The following is a 22,941-nucleotide window of genomic DNA, read 5'->3' as shown; positions in this document are numbered from 1 at the left end:
CGCATGCACTCATTTCAAAAACTCACTAACAGTCTTTGGTTTCTCAGTCGACGAAAAGATCCTCTGTATCACCATTAATAGAAATGTTCATGTTCATGTTAGTTCACAGTGCATTAACTAATGTTAACAGATAGGCCTAACTGGTGATCTTAAGAACTATATTAGTAGGCTAAATGTTGCGATTAACATTTACAAAGATTGTTCATTGTTATTTCATATTAACTAATGAAACGGGTAAGAAATTTCATTTTATTTTTTTCTATATCATAAACAACGTTTTGTTTATAATTCTTTTAGGTAGTTAACGACTATTTAAAAAAAAAGAAAAAAAAGAAACTCCTTGAAAGTCATTAATCATTTGCACTCTGCCCAAAATCATTTTTATTTTACACATGAACGCAGAACAAGGGGTTCTTTTCTCCTCTCATTCTTCTCTCCGCCCATTTCTATCCCGTAGCTCTTGAGCCCTCCTCCTCCGTGCCTTACAGTCTCATACCGGTACACTGCTCTCCATTCAGTCGTATGCAGATTGTGGGTCCCGGGAGGTGGGACGAAAGCTGGGCCGTTGGAATGCGACGTGTCTCGTATCGCTCTTAAAAACGCTTCTCTTTCTGCTTCTCCACAAACTACCTAGGCTACAAAGAGTTCACCTGCGCGTTCAGTCCGTCCCGCCTCTGAGTCCAAACCAGAGCCCACTTCACCGGAGCGATATGCCTGGAAACACAACACTAAAACCGGTGAGATTAGACAGAAAGCCGTAGCTGGAAAAACTTGTTTGTTTATTTTGTCAAGGCTGTATTTTTCTTCTTTGTCGTTCTTTAGGCATTAAGTGTGTGTAGTAAGGGTTGTTTGAGATGCAGGAACATGAGCTTCGCATAATGTCAGCTAACTTTTTTTTAATGTGTTATATAACTGCCTCCGATCATTTGGGGAGATATTGGGCAAGCGGTCTGCTTCAAGTCTGTGTTAGGCTAGACATACTGGCTTTACAAATACCCAAAAACTTACATTTAGACGGCGTACATTATACTGAAATAGTACTGTAAACTTGATGAATACTAAACAGAAATGTGCCTAGTTTTCACACGTTTTTACTACTTTTCACACTCTATTGAACATTACCAGCTTTATTGCACATTTCACTGAACACACGTTGTCCTTGGTGCATATGGGGTAAGTTGTCACAATGAGAACCTGTCATTAAACTTGGCTTTGTTGCTAAATTTAAAGACTAAAACAATTATGAATGTTCATTTCGTGAAAAAAAAAATATAAATTATAATATACAGAAATACAAAACCATTATTTTTGACAATAAGTACGGAAATTAATAAATTGTCTATTCATTTATACCATTTAAAATAATGTGACATCCCGATTCTTTTAGATAAATCTACCTTTATTATATAGTTAACGCTATATGATAATCCTGGAATAGTTTGGAGGACCAAATTCACAAAAAATGTTGCAATTTAAGAATGTTTTTAAAAATAAATGTTTGAAACCAACATACAAAACCACTGCTAGAGAGGGAAAAAAACATTATTCCTAATATTTGTACAGTTCTTGCTGATTTTAAGTACATATATATACACACTTAAAATCAGCAAGAATTGTACAAAGATTAAAGGATTATTTTGTGTAATATTTGGAAATAGCAGTTCCATACAATATGAAATGCTTCATGCTTGTGCTCTGTTTTAGAGTTCATGTCAGTTAATCAGCGTCATGGATCAGAGTTCAGTCAGTGAGGCAACCTGGACTTGGAAAAAAGTATCACACTTGGGTGTTTTTCGTGTATGTGGGCTATATACCTTTATATTGAGCCTATAAACACAGATAAATTTTTAACTTTGTATTAAACTTCATATAAAAAAAGTCCTTCTCAAAGATAAGAGTAAAATGGAGGAGTTAAAACAATAGTTCTTAATGCCTGTTTTCAATACATTTTAAAGGGTTAGTTAACCCAAAAATGAAAATTATGTCATTAATGACTCACCCTCATGTCGTTCCAAACCCGTAAGACCTCCGTTCATCTTCGGAACACAGTTTAAGATATTTTAGATTTAGTCCGAGAACTTTCTGTCCCTCCGTTGAAAATGTATGTGCAGTATACTGTCCATGTCCAGAAAGGTAATAAAAATATCATCAAAGTAGTCCATGTGACATCAGAGGGTCAGTTAGAGTTTGTTGAAGCATCGAAAATACATTTTGGGGCAAAAATTACAAAAACTACAACTTTATTCAGCATTGTATTCTCGTCCGGGTCTGTTGTCAATCCGCGTTCACGACTCCGCAGTGACGCTGCTTGTGACAGCGGTTGCTGCTGTGTAGGAGCTTCTTCCATCGCTTAGTTCTTCGTCTGTGTATTCGGGTTCAAATAAATATGGCTGAGCAAAAAAATGCAAGTCTTCCTCTGTGTCAAAATCCTTAGACATGTTTGCGAAGGTTGTTTTGTTTACAGCATGCGTCTCCCTCAGACTGTAAACGAAGCTCGGGCGCACCGGATAACACATCAGCAGCGTCACTGCGGAGTAGTGAACGCGGATTGACAACAGACCCGGAAGAAAAGACAATGCTGAATAAAGTCATAGTTTTTGTTATTTTTGGAGCAAAATGTATTTTCAATGCTTCAAAAACTTCTAACTAACCCACTGATGTCACATGGACTACTTTGATGATGTTTTTATTACCTTTCTGGACATGGACAGTCTACCGTACATACATTTTCAATGGAGGGACAGAAAGCTCTCGGACTAAATCTAAAATATCTTAAACTGTGTTCCGAAGATGAATGAAGGTCTTACGGGTTTGGAACGACATGAGGGTGAGTCATGAATGACATAATTTTCATATTTGGCTGAACTAACCCTTTAACATATAATTTAAAATTTTAGAAATCACTTCAAGTGATAGCTGAAAAAATAACATTTTGGTGATTAAAACTGGAATAAAGCCGCTAAAATGGCTGCCTTCACTGTCATTTTCTACTCAAAAGGATAAATAAGTCCCTCCACATTCCTTTCGTGATAGATAGCCAGGTGTCAGAGTCAGATATTAATCTTTTTATAAGACAAACCGTCAAACAAGATTTCTCAACCCTGATTTGTTGTGTTTGAATTTACTGAAATATGACATCTGCAGTCAGAAAGACAAAGACCCAGAATCTGTTAGACTCTGTTCAGAGGTCAGAGATTATTCAGCTTATTTAATGCAAGTCATTCACATATTCAGGCTGTTAGGCTAGTTCATTCATAAAAGCCTACTGGCACTGCATGTCTGGCTTAACAGAGAAAATAAAAGGGAAAAGCGTGTGTTTGAAAGAGGTAGTCTGTTAGGGGGATTCACTGGATACCAGTAGGTTGTGAAATGAATGAATCTATTTGTCTTTCAAGCACTCCACAAGTAAATTTGAGACGGGGGTATGAATAAAAGCCTGTGTGTGAGAGAGTATACAGCTAAATTACATAATTGACTGAGTTGTTATTGCGTGATTTATCCTTTTTTATCTGACGTGTGATAGCCAACATGATTTTTATAACTGACCCTGTGTATGGGGGTGTGACTGTCCTGTCCAAAGTTGATGCAGGTACATTCCTAGTTAATGAATATAATGGTCTGTTTATAAACCAGAGTTGGATTTCCTGCAGCTTGTCCTGCACAAACCTAGTATTTTTCTCAGTGAGGCGCTCTGCAGGGGGCTGAGGCAATACAATTCATGAGTGTGTGTAAGAGAGGGACATGTAGAAAGTTACGGCTACAATGACTGAACACTAACCACATTGTATTAATAACTCCCAATTTGAGTGCTTATTCCATCATACCCTATATCTATTGTACATTTCCTACAGTAACAGTTAATTCTTATCAGCACACTATGGATTTTCTTCACTATGGATTTATTGAGTATTTATGATTCTGCTTATATCTGTTTCATCTTTAAGAATAATATAGATATATTGGATTTTTTAAAAAAAAAAAAGATTTGTGTGTGTACTCATCCAAGGTGCGCACACGCTTATCTCAGACAGCTCGCAAATACTAAGTTCTCTTTCAAGTCTTGTGCTTAAACGGACAAAAATCACACCAAAAGTATTTCAACATGCCTGTCTCGGCGAGTATTCTAGCAAACATAGTCGGTTATGTCTTAAAGTCCCCCCCTACATATTTAAACATTTTTTTTCCCTATGAAAAAAGGTAAACTCTGCACAATGGTATCACTCTTTACAACATTGGACACATAACGGTAATTAATATGCTTATGCGTTTGCTTGACTATCACACAGCTAATAATGTGTTGCTAATGTTACACAAACCATGTTCCTGTTCACCATCTCAGAGTCAGACATTGATCTCAGAACGTCAGTGGAGATAGTTCATCATAACATCGTAATAAACATCATGTACCCGCCAGATTGCTAAATCTGCATTTTTCATATCAACAGAAAAATGGACTGGGATAACCTGGCTCTTCTAGAGACTCCCCTGCTAGTTTGCTGTTAATGATATGCTAAATCCCACCGGCACATTGACGTGATTGGTTACAAGGTGGTTTGTGACATCACAGACACCTGTGATTTGCAGCAGTCTTTTTTCACTGCAGTTTTAAAGAGAAAATACTCAGCAATGGTGTTGACATGAATTTGCAATGAATGAATTTGGTGTTTTCTTAAGAATAGGGAGGGTTTAAAGGAAGTAAAAGATTTTTTTTTTTATGTTAAGTGCTCTCGAAAGCTGTTTTCAGCTGTTTTATAAAACAATAAAAAAAAAGTTTTATAAACTTATTTCTTTTAGGCCCAGTTTCACAGACAGGGCTTAGCCTAAGCCAGGATTAGGTCTTAGTTCAATTAAGGCATTTAAGTAGTACAAGTTGCTTTCAGTTACAACAGCTCAAACACGCATTTTAGTCTAGGACTAGCTTAAGCCTTGTCTGTGAAACCGGGAGTTAATGTAGACGAACTTAAGTTTAACTGAAACTGTGCTGAGATTACTATTTCCCAGCATGCTTTGCCCATGGCACTTGAAAGGGAGAATAAATGCTAAAATTTAGTGTTTTTTGTGCAAGGTTAATGATAAGTTGGAGATTTAGTAGTGAGTAATGTTTTGTTATGCTAATTCAGAAGAGTTTCTGTTAATGTGGGTTTTTGGAGAGTTACCATCATGGTGACAAGTGGTGCATGTGGCTTAGTTTGAGAGCAAGTATATCAAATGCTTTAGATTGCTGTACTTGTTCAGCAAGTGCTATACCATGCTATTGTTATCATGTTAGCTAATTAGCATTTTCTGAATTAGCTTGTTATAGCTAGCTAAGTTAAATGTTCGCATCGAGGTTAGATGAAAATTTTAAGATAAATGTATGAGTGCATTCAAACATTTTTAAGTTAAGCACAACTAAAATGTATGAATACAAAATAAAAATCTGCCAGTTTTTACTTAAACTTTTGAATTTTGAAACTTCAAAATTTTGAGGCAACTGATTGCTTCAATTTTCGGGTTTATTCGGGTTTACAGTGCAGTGAAGATAATATGCAGTTTTATATTTTCAGTACCTGAAAACTACTGTTAGATACCTGAAAAGCACTGTATTTAATTGTGCTGTTGCTTGTAGTTCAATTATTATAGCGTAAATGTAAATGGAGTATTAATGCTCATTGTGTATTCCTGTGCTCAGGTACAGTATATAAAATACTAATACTTCACCAAAATTTGTTCTAAACATTGGTATGCATGTGTGTGTGTTTATAGGACCTGCACAAGTCCACTAATGTGGTATACCAGGCTCATCATGTCAGCCGCAGCAAGAGGGGGCAGGTCGTGGGAACCAGAGGAGGTTTCAGAGGATGTACAGTCTGGCTCACAGGTAATGCATGGACACACACACAACAGTAAATACAAATACATAATGCAAAACTTGCAACACACTTCAGTTCAAAAACACTAACACAAGATGTCAGGTTTAAAAGCAGATTTACATAGGGAAATAATTACACAAACCTGTGACACCTGTAAATCAAGATGATCTGAGCTTTAAACCCAGACTAAGCACTGACTAACAAGTTTTTAATTGTTTTTGTTTTTGTCTTATGTACCTCCACTGTCCCATCATTATGGATCAAGTACCGTTCATGAATACCAAATCATATTATACTGGATTCATACAACTTGCACACATTATGCACAATTTTTTCTTTACTTAAAAAAAAGGTGAAACATAATAAGATTAATCACAATTTCATTTTTTTTTTTTTTTTTTAATTTTATCATTATTTTACCTAATTTTACTGTTTTCTAAACTACCATTCAAAAGATTGGGGTTAGAGTAAGATTTCTCTTTAATGCTCACCAAGGCTGCATTTGTTTGATCAAAAATACAGTAAAAACAGCAATATTGTGAAATATTGTTACAATTTAAAATAATTGCTTTCGATTTTAACACATTTAAAAATGTAAGTTATTTCTGTGATGAAAAATGACAAACAGTTGTGCTGTTTAATATATTTGTAGAAACTGTCATTATGTTAACAATATAAATGTATTTACTGTCACTTTTAATCAATTTAATGTTTTAATTTCTTTAAAAAATCTTTTTCAAATTATATCCAAGTGTAAGGAATCTCTTATTTCATTGCCTTTGTGTGTGTGTTTGTATGCAGGTCTATCAGGGGCTGGTAAGACAACAGTGGGTTTCGCTTTAGAGGAATATCTGGTCTCTCACGGCATTCCCTGCTACTCTTTGGATGGTGATAACATCCGTCACGGCCTAAATAAGAACCTGGGCTTTACTTCTGAAGATCGAGAGGAGAATATTAGGCGTATTGCTGAGGTGGCCAAACTGTTTGCAGATGCTGGGCTTGTTTGCATTACAAGTTTCATCTCGCCGTTCACCAAAGTGAGCAACTACACCAGCGACTTGATCATTTTATCACTAATACGGAGAAATTGGTTGAACTAGGGTTTGATTTGAATCAAAAGATCAAACCAAAATCACAACATTATTAGAAAGTTTTCAAAATGTATGCAAGGTTTCTTCAAATCAAATGGATGAATGCACTGCAGAACAAAGGGTCCATTTGACCATTTTTAATAAAATGTTCCATAAAATTCATAATGCTCAACATCTTTACTCTACAGGACCGTGCGGAGGCCCGAAGCATCCATGGGAAAGCAGGTTTGCCATTTTTTGAGGTGTATGTGAACGCTCCTCTGGAGGTGTGCGAGAGCAGAGACGTTAAAGGACTCTACAAAAAAGCAAGAGCTGGGGAGATTAAAGGTAATATGAAAAAACAGTGGAAAAAAAGATGTACAAAACAACAGAAAATCATAGAGACATGAAAACAGCCTGCAAACAGAGCAGACTAACCATAATACTCAACATTCTTCTTTCATTTCCATCTTCCCCTGTTTTCCTTGCTTCATTTCTTGCTCAGGCTTCACCGGCATAGATTCTGAGTATGAGAGTCCAGAAGCTCCTGATCTTATTCTGAGGACTGGAGAGCTCACAGTGAACGAATGCATTCAACAGGTGGTGGATCTGTTAAAGGAGCAGGTTAGTCAGGAGCTAAACTCAGGCTTGAAAATATACTGTTTCCCAATTGGTGCATGTACCTTTATCTTTTAAGTACCTTACGGTCAGAAGTCCAAGGTTGAAGCCATTGATAGATATTACAAGCCTATGGCTACATATCTAGATAGAGCAGGATATTTTACTCTAGTTGTAGTAAAATTGAATCTGGTTCTTTCTTTAAAGGTGCCCTTGATTCAAAAATTGAATTTACCTTGGCATAGTTAAATAACAAGAGTTCAGTACATGGAAAAGACATACAGTGAGTCTCAAACCCCATTGTTTCCTCCTTCTTATATAAATCTCATTTGTTTAAACGACCTCAGAAGAACAGGCGAATCTCAACATAACACTGACTGTTACGTAACAGTCGGGGTGTACGCCCCAATATTTGCATAATGCCAGCCCATGATGTTCCCAACATTATAAAAGGCATTAGACAAGGGCAGCCAGTTAACGTCTGGAGCTGCACACAGCCGAATCATCAGACTAGGTAAGCAAGAACAACAGTGAAAAATGGAAGATGGAGCAATAGTAACTGACATAATCCATGATATCATGATATTTTTACTGATATTTGTAAATTGTCTTTCTAAAAGTTTCGTTAGCATGTTGCTAATGTACTGTTAAATGAGGTTAAAGTTACCATCGTTTCTTACTGTATTCACGGAGACAAGAGCCATCGCTATTTTCATTTTTTAAACACTTGCAGTCTGTATAATTCATAAACACAACTTCATTCTTTATAAATCTCTCCAACAGTATAGCATTAGCCGTTAGCCACGGAGGACAGCCTCAAATTCACTCAGAATAAAACTTTAACATCCAAATAAATACTTTACTCACATAATTCGAAGCATGCATACAGCATGCATGATGACCATCTTGTAAAGATCCATTTGAGGGTTATATTAGCTGTGTGAACTTTGTAATGCGCTGTAATAGTCGACAGCTCATGTGGCAGGGAGCACGCGATTTAAGGGGGCGGCGCCGAGTGTAAATCAGTGCATTGTTAATGATGCCCCAAAATAGGCAGTTAAAAAAATTAATTTAAAAAAATCTATGGGGTATTTTGAGCTGAAACTTCACAGACACATTCAGGAGACACCTTAGACTTATATTACATCTTGTGAAAGAACGTTCTTGGGCACCTTTAAGGGACAGTTCACCCAAAAATAAAAATATATCATTATTTACTCACCCTCATGTAGTTCCAACCCCATGTGTAATATTTTTTCCTTTGGAAAAAATACATACATTACTGTTCAGAAGTTTGGGGTCAAAGAAATGAATACTTCTATTCAGCAAGGATACATTTGATCTGATCAGAAGTGAATTTAAAGACATAATAAATTATTTATTTATTTATTTTTTACACACGTGGAACCAGTTAGGTAATTGCCTCCAGCCGGTGCAAAATTGCGGTAACACGGTTTGCTTTGCATAGTGGCAGGTTGGGACCTGGAGGAGTAAAATTGGGTTTTTCCTAAGAAAGCACCTTGTGACAAATTTAATGTGGCTGAGAGCAGCAACGCTTTCAGTTGAATCTGTGTGCTCTGTCCGGGAACAAATTAAATACAATCGCTGCTTCTAACCTGAGAGATCATTTTTATATCTAAAATCACAGCAACTGTCTTTATCTTATGTGTACGGTGATTTTGTTAGACAACATCTCGATTATAACTTTGACTGTTTTTGTTCTATTTCAGCAGCAAAAATAGTTCAAAGATCACAGCGGCAGAACCATAGCGCATCACTCAGTCTTGTTTTCATTACTGAATGATTCAGCGATTTGAACAAATTGGTTGAGTCAAAGATTCAATGATCCATTCATAAACAACTGCCTCATTCTTGAATGAATCAGCCATTGGAACGAATCGTTTTAATGAATGATTAAATTACTCACTCGCAAGATGGTTACTTGCCTTTCATTTTCAGTTTCATTTTTTAAAAGTGTTATTTTCCCCCCAACATTTCTTATTTGTATTTAAAAAAAAAGAAGCAAAGTAAATGCAAAGTTTCTCAGTGGAATGCAAAAGCATAATCATTTTTCCTCCCATCTCATGTTTTCATTCACCATGTCCTTATAAGGGCTCCATACAAAAGTGATGTCCGGAGGGGATAATTTTGCATGTTTCATTGTGTTATCGCAAATAAAACTGTTTGCCTCCAAGCTCAACAATGCAATGTGCTTACAAATCTTTAATAATATTTTAATAAAGACTGAAGATGTCAATTTTCCTAGGCTGAACAAATGTGTTATATTCCAAGTGAAGCCTGAAGCAAATGTTATGTAAGAGAAAAAATTATACTATTATAGTACAAATTATTATACACTTATTATAGTGTAATTATTATACACTATACTATTCACCTCCACATTAATAACTGGAACAAAAACCCTAAAAACTTCATGTTGTACTTCATGTTGTAAAATTTAAATGAACTACTTTTTTTTTTTTTACAAGAAAGTTCTCTACTATTACTGAACAAACCTGATTATATTGCAATTACAGCAATGAAAGTCTTTTTTAAGGGTCAGATCGAAATAGCTCAAGGTAACATTTGTACAAGCCATTAGCTGGAAGATACTTTTTTCATTCAACCCTTTGATCTCTCTTTCTCTTTCTCTCTCTTTCTCAGAGCATCATTCCCAGTGGAGTTATAGAGGAGATTAATGAACTGTTTGTTCCTGAGAACAGACTCAAGCTGGCGCAGGCAGACGCCAACACCCTGCCCTCTATCAGTATCACCAAGGTAACCAGTAGCAGTAGTCCTCAAGGTCAGGGACCACTCATGTTCATGTATTCATAAATATGAGTGAATTATTGACAGGATGACACACGGCAGCTGTGAACAGTGTTCCCTTATTACAATGCAAATGTATTCCAGAAACCCACAACAATAATGATTTTAAATTCTGTTCCTTAAACGTATTCTCACTTATTATTCCAGAGTTGTTACATAATCCTTCCTACAGGCAATCAATCAGAACAGACATTTTGAAGAATATGATATTAGCTAACTGTTCCGTTTGTAAACACAGCTTTCTGTATTTGTGTGTGTAGTTGGACTTACAGTGGGTGCAGGTGTTGGCTGAAGGATGGGCCAGCCCTCTAAAGGGCTTCATGAGGGAGAGAGAATACCTACAAGTCATTCACTTCAACACCCTTCTGGATGGTAACATACAAGCACACACATTTAAAAAGGTGTCTCAAATGTTTAAGCCATCAGCAGTCTCTTGTTGCAGTGCTAAACATCTCCTTCCAATTATTAGCACAACTCATTTTTATTCTACACACAAGCAATCACAATTAGTCAGGATAATCGTCTTTATGTTGGCGATGGTACCACCAGCAGAAGGCTGATCTGAGCTTTGCACTGTTATTTAGAAGATGTTTCATGCATAAAATAACAGGTGCCAGTGCTGCTTTCAGGAGACCGAATGATGCAATGATCTGGCTTCCTGTGAAATTCACACGCTTTGTTGGTTTAATTGGGTTGCTCGGCAAACATCGGTTAGGGGAGGAGGCAGTATTTTCAATTGTATGCAAGCAAATAACATTGAGTGTACTGAGATACATTGTTAGCAGCATTAAGCAGAGCAGGCAGCTAATGATGGATAATGATGCTAATGAGCACGTCACCTCTCTTCATCAGTTTACACTGGTTACCAATAGGCTCTCGCATCAAATTCAAGGCACTGATGTTTACCTACAGAAAAACCACTGGCTCTGCACCCTTATACCCAGGGCCTAAAACTAACTTTTTGCCACACCTGCCAATGGTCGGTGACTTATGAAAATGTACCAACCATGAATATTTTTTACTGGCCATAAAACTGTTTTTGCAAAAACAGGCAGTTACGACACCAAAATTTGAGATAACAGTGAAAATTCACAATTCTCTTTTCCAATGTCGATACCACAGCTAAAACGGTCAGTAATAAAATAAGAACAAATAATCTGATTATAAGCAAAAGCACAAATAAATACAATATAATGAAGATACAAATGAAATAAACAGTGCTTTTCAGTTTTTTCAGGTAGGTCTGAGAGTAGTTTTCAGGTACAGAAATTTAAAGGGTTAGTCCATCTAAAAATGAAAATCTGTCTTTATTTACTCACCCTCATGTCGTTCTACACCCGTAAGAACTTTGTTCATCTTCTGAACACAAATTAAGATATTTCTGATAAAATACGATGGCTCAGTGAGGCCTCCATTGCCAGAAAGATAATCAACACTTTCAGATGCCCAGAAAGCTACTAAAGACATATTTAAAACAGTTCATGTGACTACAGTGGTTCAACCTTAATGATATGAAGCGACGAGAATACTTTTTGTGCACCAAAAAAACAAAATAACAACTTTATTCAACAATATCTAGTGAAGGGCGATTTCAAAACACTGCTTCATGAAGCTTTTTTTGAAGCTTTACAAATCTTTTGTTTTGAATCATGATTCGGAGCGCGTATCAAACTGCCAAAGTCACGTGATTTCAGTAAACGAGGCTTCGTTACACCATAAGTGTTTCGAAATTTCAATGGTTCACCGCTGGGCGGCGTGACTTTGGCAGTTTGATACATTGTTAGAATTAATAAAAATTAATTAATAAGAGTTAATAAAAATGTTACCAGCCACATGGCAAGTGACACAGTTTCATATACTCACCAATGCTTATTTTTTAAAATTGCATTTGGGTTCTGCAAGTGAACGGCACCAAAATGGCACAAAATCACTTTCACGGACCTTTATCTTGATTGTTCCTTGCTGTTGTAATGACCTGTCTAACTCTTTCCTGTCTTTAGCCATTTTTAAGATACTATCTATATATTTTTTTCTATTTGTTTAAAAAAAAAAAGTGCTAGACTAACTGGGACTTGTCACACCATTTACATATTGTTGCCCTTTTGTTGGTTTAACTGCTTCTGTTGTTCTCCTCATTTGTATGTCGCTTTGGATAAAGACAAGTGATCTCTTCAAAATTGTTTTTAATATGTGTTGATTAACTTGCTTATCCCTAAATATAGGGGGCACCATCAACCTCTCAGTACCCATTGTCCTTCCTGTTGCCACCGAGATTAAAGAACGTCTTCAAGGCAGTGCGGCTGTGGCTCTGGAGTACCAGGGAAAACGCGTCGCCATCTTACGCAGCCCAGAGTTCTTTGAGCATCGAAAGGAAGAGCGATGTGCTCACCAGTGGGGGACATTCTGTCCCAAACACCCTTACATAAAGGTATCAATTACTTTTTATCCAATGCCATGATAATGAATACATAAAAATACTAAAGTATTGAGGAAACCTTTAAGAAGTCTCAGCTGAATACAGTTAATTTATTTTTTTACCAGAAAAAAGGGCTCCGAAATGGCACAAATTGTTTCTTAAATAATAAATAGAAATTTGTATTTCTTAATGAAATTCATAATACTTGCTATTTTTAAAAAAGAGAATACAACTGTTGTAATAAATGATTGTTATAACTGACAAATGCACATTAACTACATTCTTTAACCGCTTACCTGTAAATAGATGGTTTTGGAAAGCGGTGACTGGCTGGTAGGGGGTGAGCTAGAGGTATTGGAGCGGATCAGATGGAATGATGGGCTGGATAAGTACCGTCTCACTCCAAGGGAGCTGAAGCAGAGGTTTAAAGAGATGAAAGCAGGTAAAGCAAATGAGTTAAAGAAGATGAGTAAGATGGGTTACAAGATGGGTTAAGAGAGAGAGTAACTGCACATACACAGTGATTTTCTGGAGACACTTTAAACTGAATTACATTTTAAAGTACCCATGCATATCCAAAAAAATAAAAATAAAATTATTGTCATTCTGGATCTAGGGTGTGATTTTTGTAAAACCATGAGGCCAAACAGGCTCTTAGCACCATGAAATCTGGAATTAAGATAATGCTTCAGGGGTATTGGCTGTATATGAAGCAAGGAATTAAAAGCACTCATGCTTCTTCCAGCCACAAAGTTGTGGATGTATTAATATTATAAAATGTTTAATATTATATCCCATATAATATTAAAAATGTTATAATACACTGTAAACCTGGATAAGTTCAACTAACTCAAAAAATGTGAGGCATCTATTTTTGTAAGTTTGCAAATATCATCAGTAAGCATAGCTATTTTTTTTTTTACAAAAAAAAATTACAAATAAACATTAATTTAAATCAAAATATATATTTAGTGTTTTGTTCATCTTAATTTAATGCAACTCAAAGTTTTAAGTACACTGTAAACCCGAATAAGTTGGCAAAACTCAAAAAAATTGAGGCGATCAGTTTCCTAAATTTTTAAGTTAAAGGGTTACTTCAGGATTTAGCATTAAGCTTTGTATTAGTAGAATACAACTAGTATTTTCGAATTACTGTGCTTTCCCCCTTCATATCAGCCTGAGATGAGAGATTTATGCATTTTTATTCTGTAAAAAAGCCTCCGATGACGCAAAAATCGTCAACGTCATCTTTTTTGGCCAGAGGCATAAAACTACAGCCAGTAAAAGCAGGTAGTTCCGCATTTTTTCACCACGCCCATACATATGCGCTTTTGAGGTTACTCACGGACATAGATCAAAGATTTTATCAAAAGTGGGTGTCAATTATATTTTTAAGCTTAACATATTTTGTTATAGTCTGCACTACATCAGTGGTTCATCTCGCAAATTTATCGGTCTCTGCAGTCATCTCAACCAATACAGCAACAGGCTTTTGTGGTAACGTTAGCATAAATAGATAACTAGACTAACTCAATTTTACAGAACAGTGGCTTTACTTTGATAACAGATAACTTATATGCAACTTATATGTAATTGTCTATCTAACGTTACTTTGCTAAGTTTGCAGTTTTACTGCTACCTATGTGCTACCTACAACACTACATATAGGCTACTGTGTTATCAGTCTAGTATCAGCGAGTCTTACCTCTAGGCGAATACGCTTAGTACCAGATGCCCAGGCTGTTCGTCCTCTGGGAAAGTGAATATCGATCGCGGTGTCCTTCAGAATGTACGTAGTCCTCGTGCTTGAAATGGAGACTACATATTCTGCGTTTTTTTAGGTTTTCTATAACGGTGTCATCTCCAAACTTCGGGTGTTTGATGGCCCGCAGCCACTGTTTACATCGCTCCAAATCTTTAACTTAATCGGAAAATGATGGAAACTTACTTGTCCTTTCCTGGTTTTGGGTGTACATCCAGGTACAAAGCAATTTAGCACCATTTCGCTGTAAATGTATGAACTAACTCACGATTTATAGAATTAATATGTAACAAAGCAAGCCTAGTTGTTTGAATTTTCCTGGTAATTCCGCCTGTAACCGATAGGCGTGGTTTGGGCGTGGCCTCGCAGGGGCAGCAAAACAAGTGCATTCTGGGAGTTGTTGTCTTTCATCCACATTAGTCAAAAATACATTTTCTGCCTTTTCTCAGTCTAGAAAGCTCCAAATTCAAAACTAATTTCACATTTCTACTACATAAATGACTAATTTTAAATACACATTCATCTTTCCAGGGGTGAAGTACCCCTTTAAGGAATTCAAAGTGTACATGTAAGTAAGCAGAACTGGCAGAATTTTATTTTGTACCACTCATACATTTTAATTGTTCTTAACTTGAAATGTTTGAGGACACTCATACATTTAACTTAAAATTATCGTGTAACCCTAATGTAAACATTTCTATTAGTGTAAAATTTGCTAACTATAACAAGCTACTTCAAAAAATGCTAACTTGCTAATTTGTTAACATTGTAATAATAGCATGGCATAGCACCAAATGAACAAGTACAGCAATATAGAGCATTTAACATGCTTGCTCTCAAACCAAGCCGCAGAAACTCTTCTGAATTAGCATAACAAAACATTAATCACGACTAAATCTCCCACTTAACATTAATCTTGCACAAAAAACATTATATAACACTTAATTTTAGCATTTACTCTCCCTTTCGAGTGCCATGGGCAAAGCATGCTGGGAAATAGAAATCCCAGCCCAGTTTCAGTTAAACTTAAGTTTGTCTACATTAAAAGAAAAGTTCATAAAACACATAATAATGAAACAGTTCAGTTTACTTAAAATATATCAGTTCTGTGAACTTGAAAGAAAAAGAAAGTTCTAAATACTCATAAAAGTTAATTTGACTGAACTAATTTAATTTAAGTTTGTCCTACTCGAACCAATTTTTTTTTTTTTTTTTTTTTTTGAGCATTAGGGTTTACAATGCACAGATACCCAGATGTTCGCAGGGCAGTTGGATTTGACAGTAGGTCAATTCAGGCCAAATACATGCATTTTTATTTTGCAATTATGCAAGTATTCAGCTGTTTATAATAATGTTGCAGACTGGTCTAATCATTATCGGCTACGCTCACATTATTGGCCACAGGTTAGGTTATAGGGAAAGCATCTGAGTGCAAGTTCCCACTAGAGGGCGTATGTTTGACCCAGGATCACTTAGAGCACCTTTAATAGACAGGTATTTGATAAGGTGTTGCCAAAAAAAGTCAAATGTTTACCACATGTCAAGCATTCATTGGCTGGTGTCAATTTCAAAAAGTCAACTAAGAAATCAGGGTTGTTAATAGAGTACCTCAGGGATGACGCGTTTTTGTAGGCCAACCCGGAAGTTAGCAGCGCAAGGGTACCCTCGGTTGAAAGCCTATGCATTTTTACCATAGACTTTTGGAAAATCGCAGAAAATAAGCTCTATGTTTAACAAAGGGTTATGACACTTTCACGTTTTGCCTATCAAGATAATCTTTACAAGTTAAAGGTGCCCAAGAATGCTTTTTCACAAGATGTAATATAAGTCTAAGGTGTCTCCTGAATGTGACTGTGAAGTTTCAGCTCAAAATACCCCATAGATTTTTTTTTTATTAATTTTTTTAACTGCCTATTTTGGGGCATCATTAACAATGCACTGATTTACACTCGGCGCCGCCCCCTTAAATCGTGTGCTCCCTGCCACACGAGCTGTCGACTATATTACAGCGCATTTACAAAGTTCACACAGCTAATATAACCCTCAAATGGATCTTTACAAGATGTTCGTCATGCATGCTGTATGCATGCTTCGAATTATGTGAGTAAAGTATTTATTTGGATGTTAAAGTTTTATTCTGAGTGAATTTGAGGCTGTCCTCCGTGGCTAACGGCTAATGCTACACTGTTGGAGAGATTTATAAAGAATGAAGTTGTGTTTATGAATTATACAGACTGCAAGTGTTTAAAAAATGAAAATATCGACGGCTCTTGTCTCCGTGAATACAGTAAGAAACGATGGTAACTTTAACCTCATTTAACAGTACATTAGCAACATGCTAACGAAACATTTAGAAAGACAATTTACAAATATCAGTAAAAATATCATGCTATCATGGATTATGTCAGTTATTATTGCTCCATCTGCCATTTTTCACTGTTGTTCTTGCTCACCTAGTCTGATGATTCGGCTGTGTGCAGCTCCAGACGTTAACTGGCTGCCCTTGTGTAATCCCTTTCATAATGTTGGGAACATGGGCTGGCATTATGCAAATATTGGGGCGTACACCCCGACTGTTACGTAACAGTCGGTGTTATGTTGAGATTCGCCTGTTCTTCGGAGGTCGTTTAAACAAATGAGATTTATATAAGAAGGAGGAAACATTGGGGTTTGAGACTCACTGTATGTCTTTTCCATGTACTGAACTCTTGTTATTTAACTATGCCAAGGTAAATTCAATTTTTGAATCTAGGGCACCTTTAAAACAACATAAATACGTTTTGAAGCCTAAATAAGTCAGATATAAAAAGTTAACAGTAGGATATAAATGGACTACAGCACACCATGATCGCGCATCAACGTCACCACCAAGCTTCCTCAAACTGTATTTAAAAAACAACGTTATTTATAAACATGCTTGCCGATTATGATCTGTGCTGTGTATGAATACGTATACACTTTTTCATGAGAAATGCTGTCCAAATGTCCTGTTTATCATGATGACGTCTAAAGTCCCCGCCAAAGGAAGTAGTCCCTTTTAGCAGTTTGTTAGCAACCGCCATTTTTAAGACACAGTAAAGGTTTAAAAAATCACAAGCAGGTTATAACTGGTGTGTTTTATGTCATAGATCAAAACGTGAAAGTATTTAGAGGCTTTGTTAACCACAGACCTTATTTCAGGCGATTTAGCAAAAACCCATTCAAATAACCCATAGACTTTACGGCGTTTGAACCGGAAGTCCTAAAATGCTAACTCGCTTCCGGTTTTGCCTACAAAAATGCGTCATCCCAGGGGCACTCTATTTGATACCCCACATAAGACTTGAATTTCTGGCTTTGTAGGTTCTTAGTGCCCTCTTGAGAAACTAATGATATTCTGCACTTGGTCCACACCATGGTTACGGAACAACTAATTAAAGCACTAACTGGTTTCATTGTTTTCCCAGACGCAGTGTTCGCTTTTCAGCTGAGGAACCCAGTGCACAATGGACACGCCCTGCTAATGACCGACACGCGTCGGCGATTGGAGGAACGTGGGTATCGTAGGCCCGTGCTACTTTTGCATCCTTTGGGTGGCTGGACCAAAGATGATGACGTGCCTCTGGACTGGAGAATGAAACAGCATGCTGCTGTGCTGGAGGATGGCATTCTAGACCCACAATCCACCATTGTGGCCATCTTTCCCTCCCCTATGATGTACGCTGGGCCTACAGAGGTACGTAGAAGCTGTTCTTTCATACATGCCTATGGACAACAACATATAAAGCCCTTTTAAGAAGTTCCAGCCTTACATACACTCCGATTTCAGTAATGCTAATCAATATTTGCACTTTTTATCCTACTGTCAGTATTTTGGGGTCATTATTTTTTTTTTAAAGATTTTTTTTTCCCCATTCAATTGATCAAAATACATGTTAAAATAAAAAAGTTAGCTTAAATAGTAGTAATATTTCACAATATTACTACAGTTTTTACTGTATTTTACTTTCAAAAATGTAAAAAACAAAAATAGTTTGAATGGTAGTTTAAATAAAGCTATATTTTTAAGAGATTTATCTAAAATTATGGCTAGTTTATAGTCTAAGATTCTCATTAACTCATTTCATTTCACCCATAACATATAAGTGCCACCCTTACAAATACTAACCTTGTCCGTGTGTCTGTCAGGTCCAGTGGCACTGTCGTGCAAGGATGGTTGCAGGTTCTAATTTCTACATTGTGGGTCGTGATCCTGCTGGGATGCCCCACCCAGAGTCAGGACAGGACCTGTATGATCCAACTCATGGAGGTAAAGTTCTGTCCATGGCACCTGGACTCACCTCGGTGGAGATTATCCCCTTCAGAGTGGCTGCATACAACAAGATCAAGAAAGCTATGGACTTCTATGACAAAAATAGGTGAGATTGAAGTGAATAAAGTGCAACAGTTTAACAGTACTTAAAATATTTTAAAATATCCTGATTATAAATCTCTGTTATTGGTATCCATAAAGTGACTGTGGTTATGACACACGCTGTACATAAAATATATATTAACAACAGTAGAAACAAATTTTGGAGCAAAGAATTGTTTTACAGATATCTAAAGAAATTAATTTACATTTCAATTCATTGTGCTCATCGATTAAGTTACTGTGCAAAATTAATAAAAATTACTTAAATGTAAAGACAGATCATTTATAGTACTTCACAAGACATTAACAGGAACAGAAGAATGTGCATCTCTTAAAGGGATAGTTGAAAATTATCCCATATTTTAATCACCCTCAAGCCATCTTAGGTGTATACTGTATGTCTTCTTTCAGCCAAACACTACTTCAGACCTGTTATTTAAAAAAAAAAAATATCTGGATATTTTTCTTGCAAAAACACATTTTTCACTTCACTTCAGAAGGCCTTTATTAACCAACTGGAGCCGTATGGATTACTTTTATGATGGATGGATGGATGGATAGATGCACTTTTTTTGGCTTAAAAAAGTACCATTCACTCCCATTATAAAGCTTGGAAGCGGCAGGATATTTTTTAATATAACTCTGATCGTGTTTGGCTGATAGAAGAAAGTCATATACACCTAGGATGGCTGGAGAGTGAGTAGATTTAAATTTAAAATTTAAAATATGCTGATTGCATGAAAATTCCAATTCATCGTTTTCAGTCACTTGACTGACATGGAGACCTGGAGGGCAAAACATCCACAGAACTGCAGTACAGGCCTATCAGTTTTCTAAGAAAAACAAAAATATTTGAACAAAATGCAAGTTTTGGGCATTTGTGATCCATATACAGCACCTGCTGCTTTGTTTCAATCACTAAAAACAGCAGGACATTCTAAACACTTAAGCAGATGATTGGGTAAGCGTTTTCTTTATAATGATTTTCTATGGAAAAAAAGCTTAACAAGGGTTCATCTGCTTGCCTGTTTATAGTACGCATCATCAATAAGGTGTATACTGAATTGTTTTTTTTTAATATCACTGTACATCAGTACATTAGTACTTAGTGCAAACCTGGTAAAAATTACTAACAGGCAATGGAGGAAAGTCTTGTTTTGCCCTCCAGGTTGGTGTTCCTGTAAGAGTGTGTATGTCACGTGAAAACTATGACCAGACATGAGGCATATAAATGTCTTTTCGCAATAACCAGGAACTTAAGCAAACATTATTTCCATGTAAAATGGTTGCTTAGTGATTCTGAAGGATGAAAGTCAGGCTGCTTTTACCTCTATTTTTCAATTCAGACATGCTGAGTTTGAGTTCATCTCCGGGACCAAAATGCGCAAGCTGGCTCGCAGTGGAGAGAACCCTCCCGAGGGCTTCATGGCCCCTAAAGCCTGGAAGGTCCTCACAGAGTATTACAATTCCCTACAGAAAGACCAATGATGACACATACAAGAAGTTTCAACACAGAAAACCTCAGAAGATCACAGAGCATGGGGTTCACACTGCCTCTAGAACTGCTTCAAGGCATTGAGAAATGAAGGTGCGCACTTACAGTGAACTGGTGGCAAAGGTGTTCATGATCTCCTGTGAATAATTATTTTACTACAGCATTGTTTTTAAATGGAAATATAAACATGCTTTCACAACTTTCTCAACTGTGAAATTTAAACTGATGTGCCTTGATTAATAGATTGTCAATCCCAAAGAGATTATAAGAGTTTGTTCTTGAATTGTATATAGAAATGTGCCTTGTGTGCTTTAGAAGGCATTTAAATGAAAAAGTATATCAGTTGTAATCTAAATGAAGCAATTACTGTACCGTTCAAAAGTGTGGGGACGGTAAGATTTTTTAAAATATATTTTAAAATGTCATTTATTCATGTGATGGCAAAGATACATTTTCAGCATTACTACTCAAGTCATGTCATTCTAATATGCTGATTTGCTGCTCAAGAAACCTTTCTTATTATTATTAATGCTAAAAACAGTTGCGCTGCTTAATATTTTTGTAGAAACTTTCAGGATTCTGAACAGAAAGTGTTCAAAAGAGCATTTATTTGGAATAGAATTTTTCTTTAACAATGTAAGTGTCTTTACTGTCACTTTTGATCAATTTAATGCATTCTTGCTGAATACATTTTTTTTTTAATAATCATACTGACCACAAACTTGGAGTATAGCAAAGCAGTCTTCTTGTGGCCCAAATTGCAGTCAGATTTTATTTCATAACCAGAATAATTTTGTTTACATGTTACAGAAAGGGGTTGTTATCTGGGGACCATATTGGGGAAAGCATACTAGGGAAAATATTTATTTTATTCATTCAAAAACAATAATGGATAACACTGTTTAATTAAAGATTTAACAGCAAATGCAATATACGGTAATGTCATGTAGATATCTGTATATCTTATCTGTTTTAATTAAATCTTTTTACTGTGATTACATAATTGTGACCATGTGGCTGCTTTTTTAGATGCTCACAGTGTGACTGTATGTACAGCTTGCTTCCTGTTCTCTGAAACAAGGGCAAAAGTTATACAGCGCATTCACAGAAATATTAATGCTCCTCTGCCATCTGGTGGTCATCGGTATACAGAAACCACATGGCACCCAGGGGGGAAAAAAAGCTGATTATGCAAATAGAACTTCAGCTAACGGTTACAGTTTGTAACCAAACTGTTGTCATGGACTTGGACGTTTTCATTCCCGTGTGATGCAAAGAGCAATTCATAATCAGTTTATACGAGGTCATGGCCTGAACATGCATAATGCACCCTGGAATATAGGTCCCAAAATCTGTTACAGGTGAATAGCTCCTAAGTTGATGGATCGACTTAGGGCGTAGGGCTGTGAGTGTGTTCCGCTAGACCCTGGGCATTCCCAAATGGATTTAGAGGATTCCCAATTAGACTTAGTGTGGATGAGAGCATTATATCCAATATGTTCTAGGTAACCCTATTTAAATCTGCTAACTACAGTTGCAGTGTTGTGCAATCCTGAAAAGGTTATGGTGAGTATGTACAGGATGTGTGGCATGGATTTTCCCAGAGAACAAGCATCTATAAAATAAGCCGCTAGAGGCAGGGAGACCTACTTTGGGTTAAGGACACGCTCACCCATTTCCCTAAATCTAGTGCCTTGTGTTAATACAGTGTTTCCCAAACCTTGTTCCTGAAGCCACGCAAACACATTTTGAAAGTAGCTGAGTTGAATCAAGTATGTTTGATTAGGGAGACTGTGTACTGTTGGAAGCGTTCTAGGAACAGGGTTGTGAAACACTGTTAATAAAAGGTTTTTAGCATCTGAGTGCCATGTGGATTAAAGACCCCATGAGATTGTTTATCAGTTATTTCACATTCAAACAAGAAGGTTAGGTGGTATGTAGAATACTACCATACTAATTTTACTATTTCTGGCACATCTTTATTATATCAATGTTATTTTAGTATTGATTTTAGACATGATTTTATATATTATGTTTCCGTGTGAAATGTTTTTTAAATATATAGTTTTACTTAACAATAATAACCCTGCTTTAAAAACTAGTCTGCTATTCCCAATTCAGCTACTGTAAACATGTATATATAATTTTATAGGTGAATTTGCTCAACATTTAGGCATTCACTATACATGGCCTCAAAACCCCACAAAACGTTTATTTTAAATTCATAAGGTCTTTAACGTGTTAATCAAATTACAGAATTTATTCCTTTATTCTTCAAGGTTCTCAGATGTTGCTTAGCTTTTTTTTTTGTGAAAGCACATTCTTCTGTTCCTGTTAAACATCAAGTGTGGTTCTTGTGTTTATTACTGTGTCAATGCTTTAACCAGCTCTTATGGCCCGACCCTATGTGCCTAAAAAAATCTCCATCAGAAATAAATAGTTAAAAGGAAAGTGTTTTGCCACCTCCCTCAGGTTATCTATAAATATATTAATACATTCACTATAT

General features: G+C 36.3%; 1 protein-coding gene across 1 annotated transcript; it reads left to right on the top strand.

The window, feature by feature from the left end:
* Nucleotides 1-480: 480 nt before the first annotated feature.
* Nucleotides 481-21,433, top strand: papss2a (3'-phosphoadenosine 5'-phosphosulfate synthase 2a). The gene is made up of 12 exons (XM_048191200.1): nt 481-737; nt 5,746-5,860; nt 6,654-6,889; nt 7,132-7,270; nt 7,428-7,546; nt 10,205-10,318; nt 10,630-10,741; nt 12,592-12,797; nt 13,092-13,227; nt 17,994-18,262; nt 18,715-18,944; nt 20,287-21,433. The coding sequence occupies exons 1-12, from the start codon at nt 711-713 to the stop codon at nt 20,426-20,428; spliced, it is 1,845 nt and encodes a 614-aa protein (XP_048047157.1). The 5' UTR covers nt 481-710; the 3' UTR covers nt 20,429-21,433.
* Nucleotides 21,434-22,941: the final 1,508 nt, after the last annotated feature.

Source organism: Megalobrama amblycephala, linkage group LG5, assembly GCF_018812025.1.
Source record: "Megalobrama amblycephala isolate DHTTF-2021 linkage group LG5, ASM1881202v1, whole genome shotgun sequence".
In the NCBI taxonomy this organism is placed as follows: Eukaryota; Metazoa; Chordata; class Actinopteri; order Cypriniformes; family Xenocyprididae; genus Megalobrama; species Megalobrama amblycephala.
The sequence above is the reverse complement of the archived record's forward strand: the minus strand, read 5'-3'. Positions and strand labels throughout refer to the sequence as shown.

Bases quoted from the DNA above. Each gene is read 5' to 3' on its own strand.
- papss2a (XM_048191200.1), top strand. From the start codon at position 711: ATGCCTGGAAACACAACACTAAAACCG. The intron at 12,798-13,091 runs GTATCAATTACT...ACCTGTAAATAG, and splicing joins CCAAACACCCTTACATAAAG to ATGGTTTTGGAAAGCGGTGA. The intron at 13,228-17,993 runs GTAAAGCAAATG...TTGTTTTCCCAG, and splicing joins GTTTAAAGAGATGAAAGCAG to ACGCAGTGTTCGCTTTTCAG.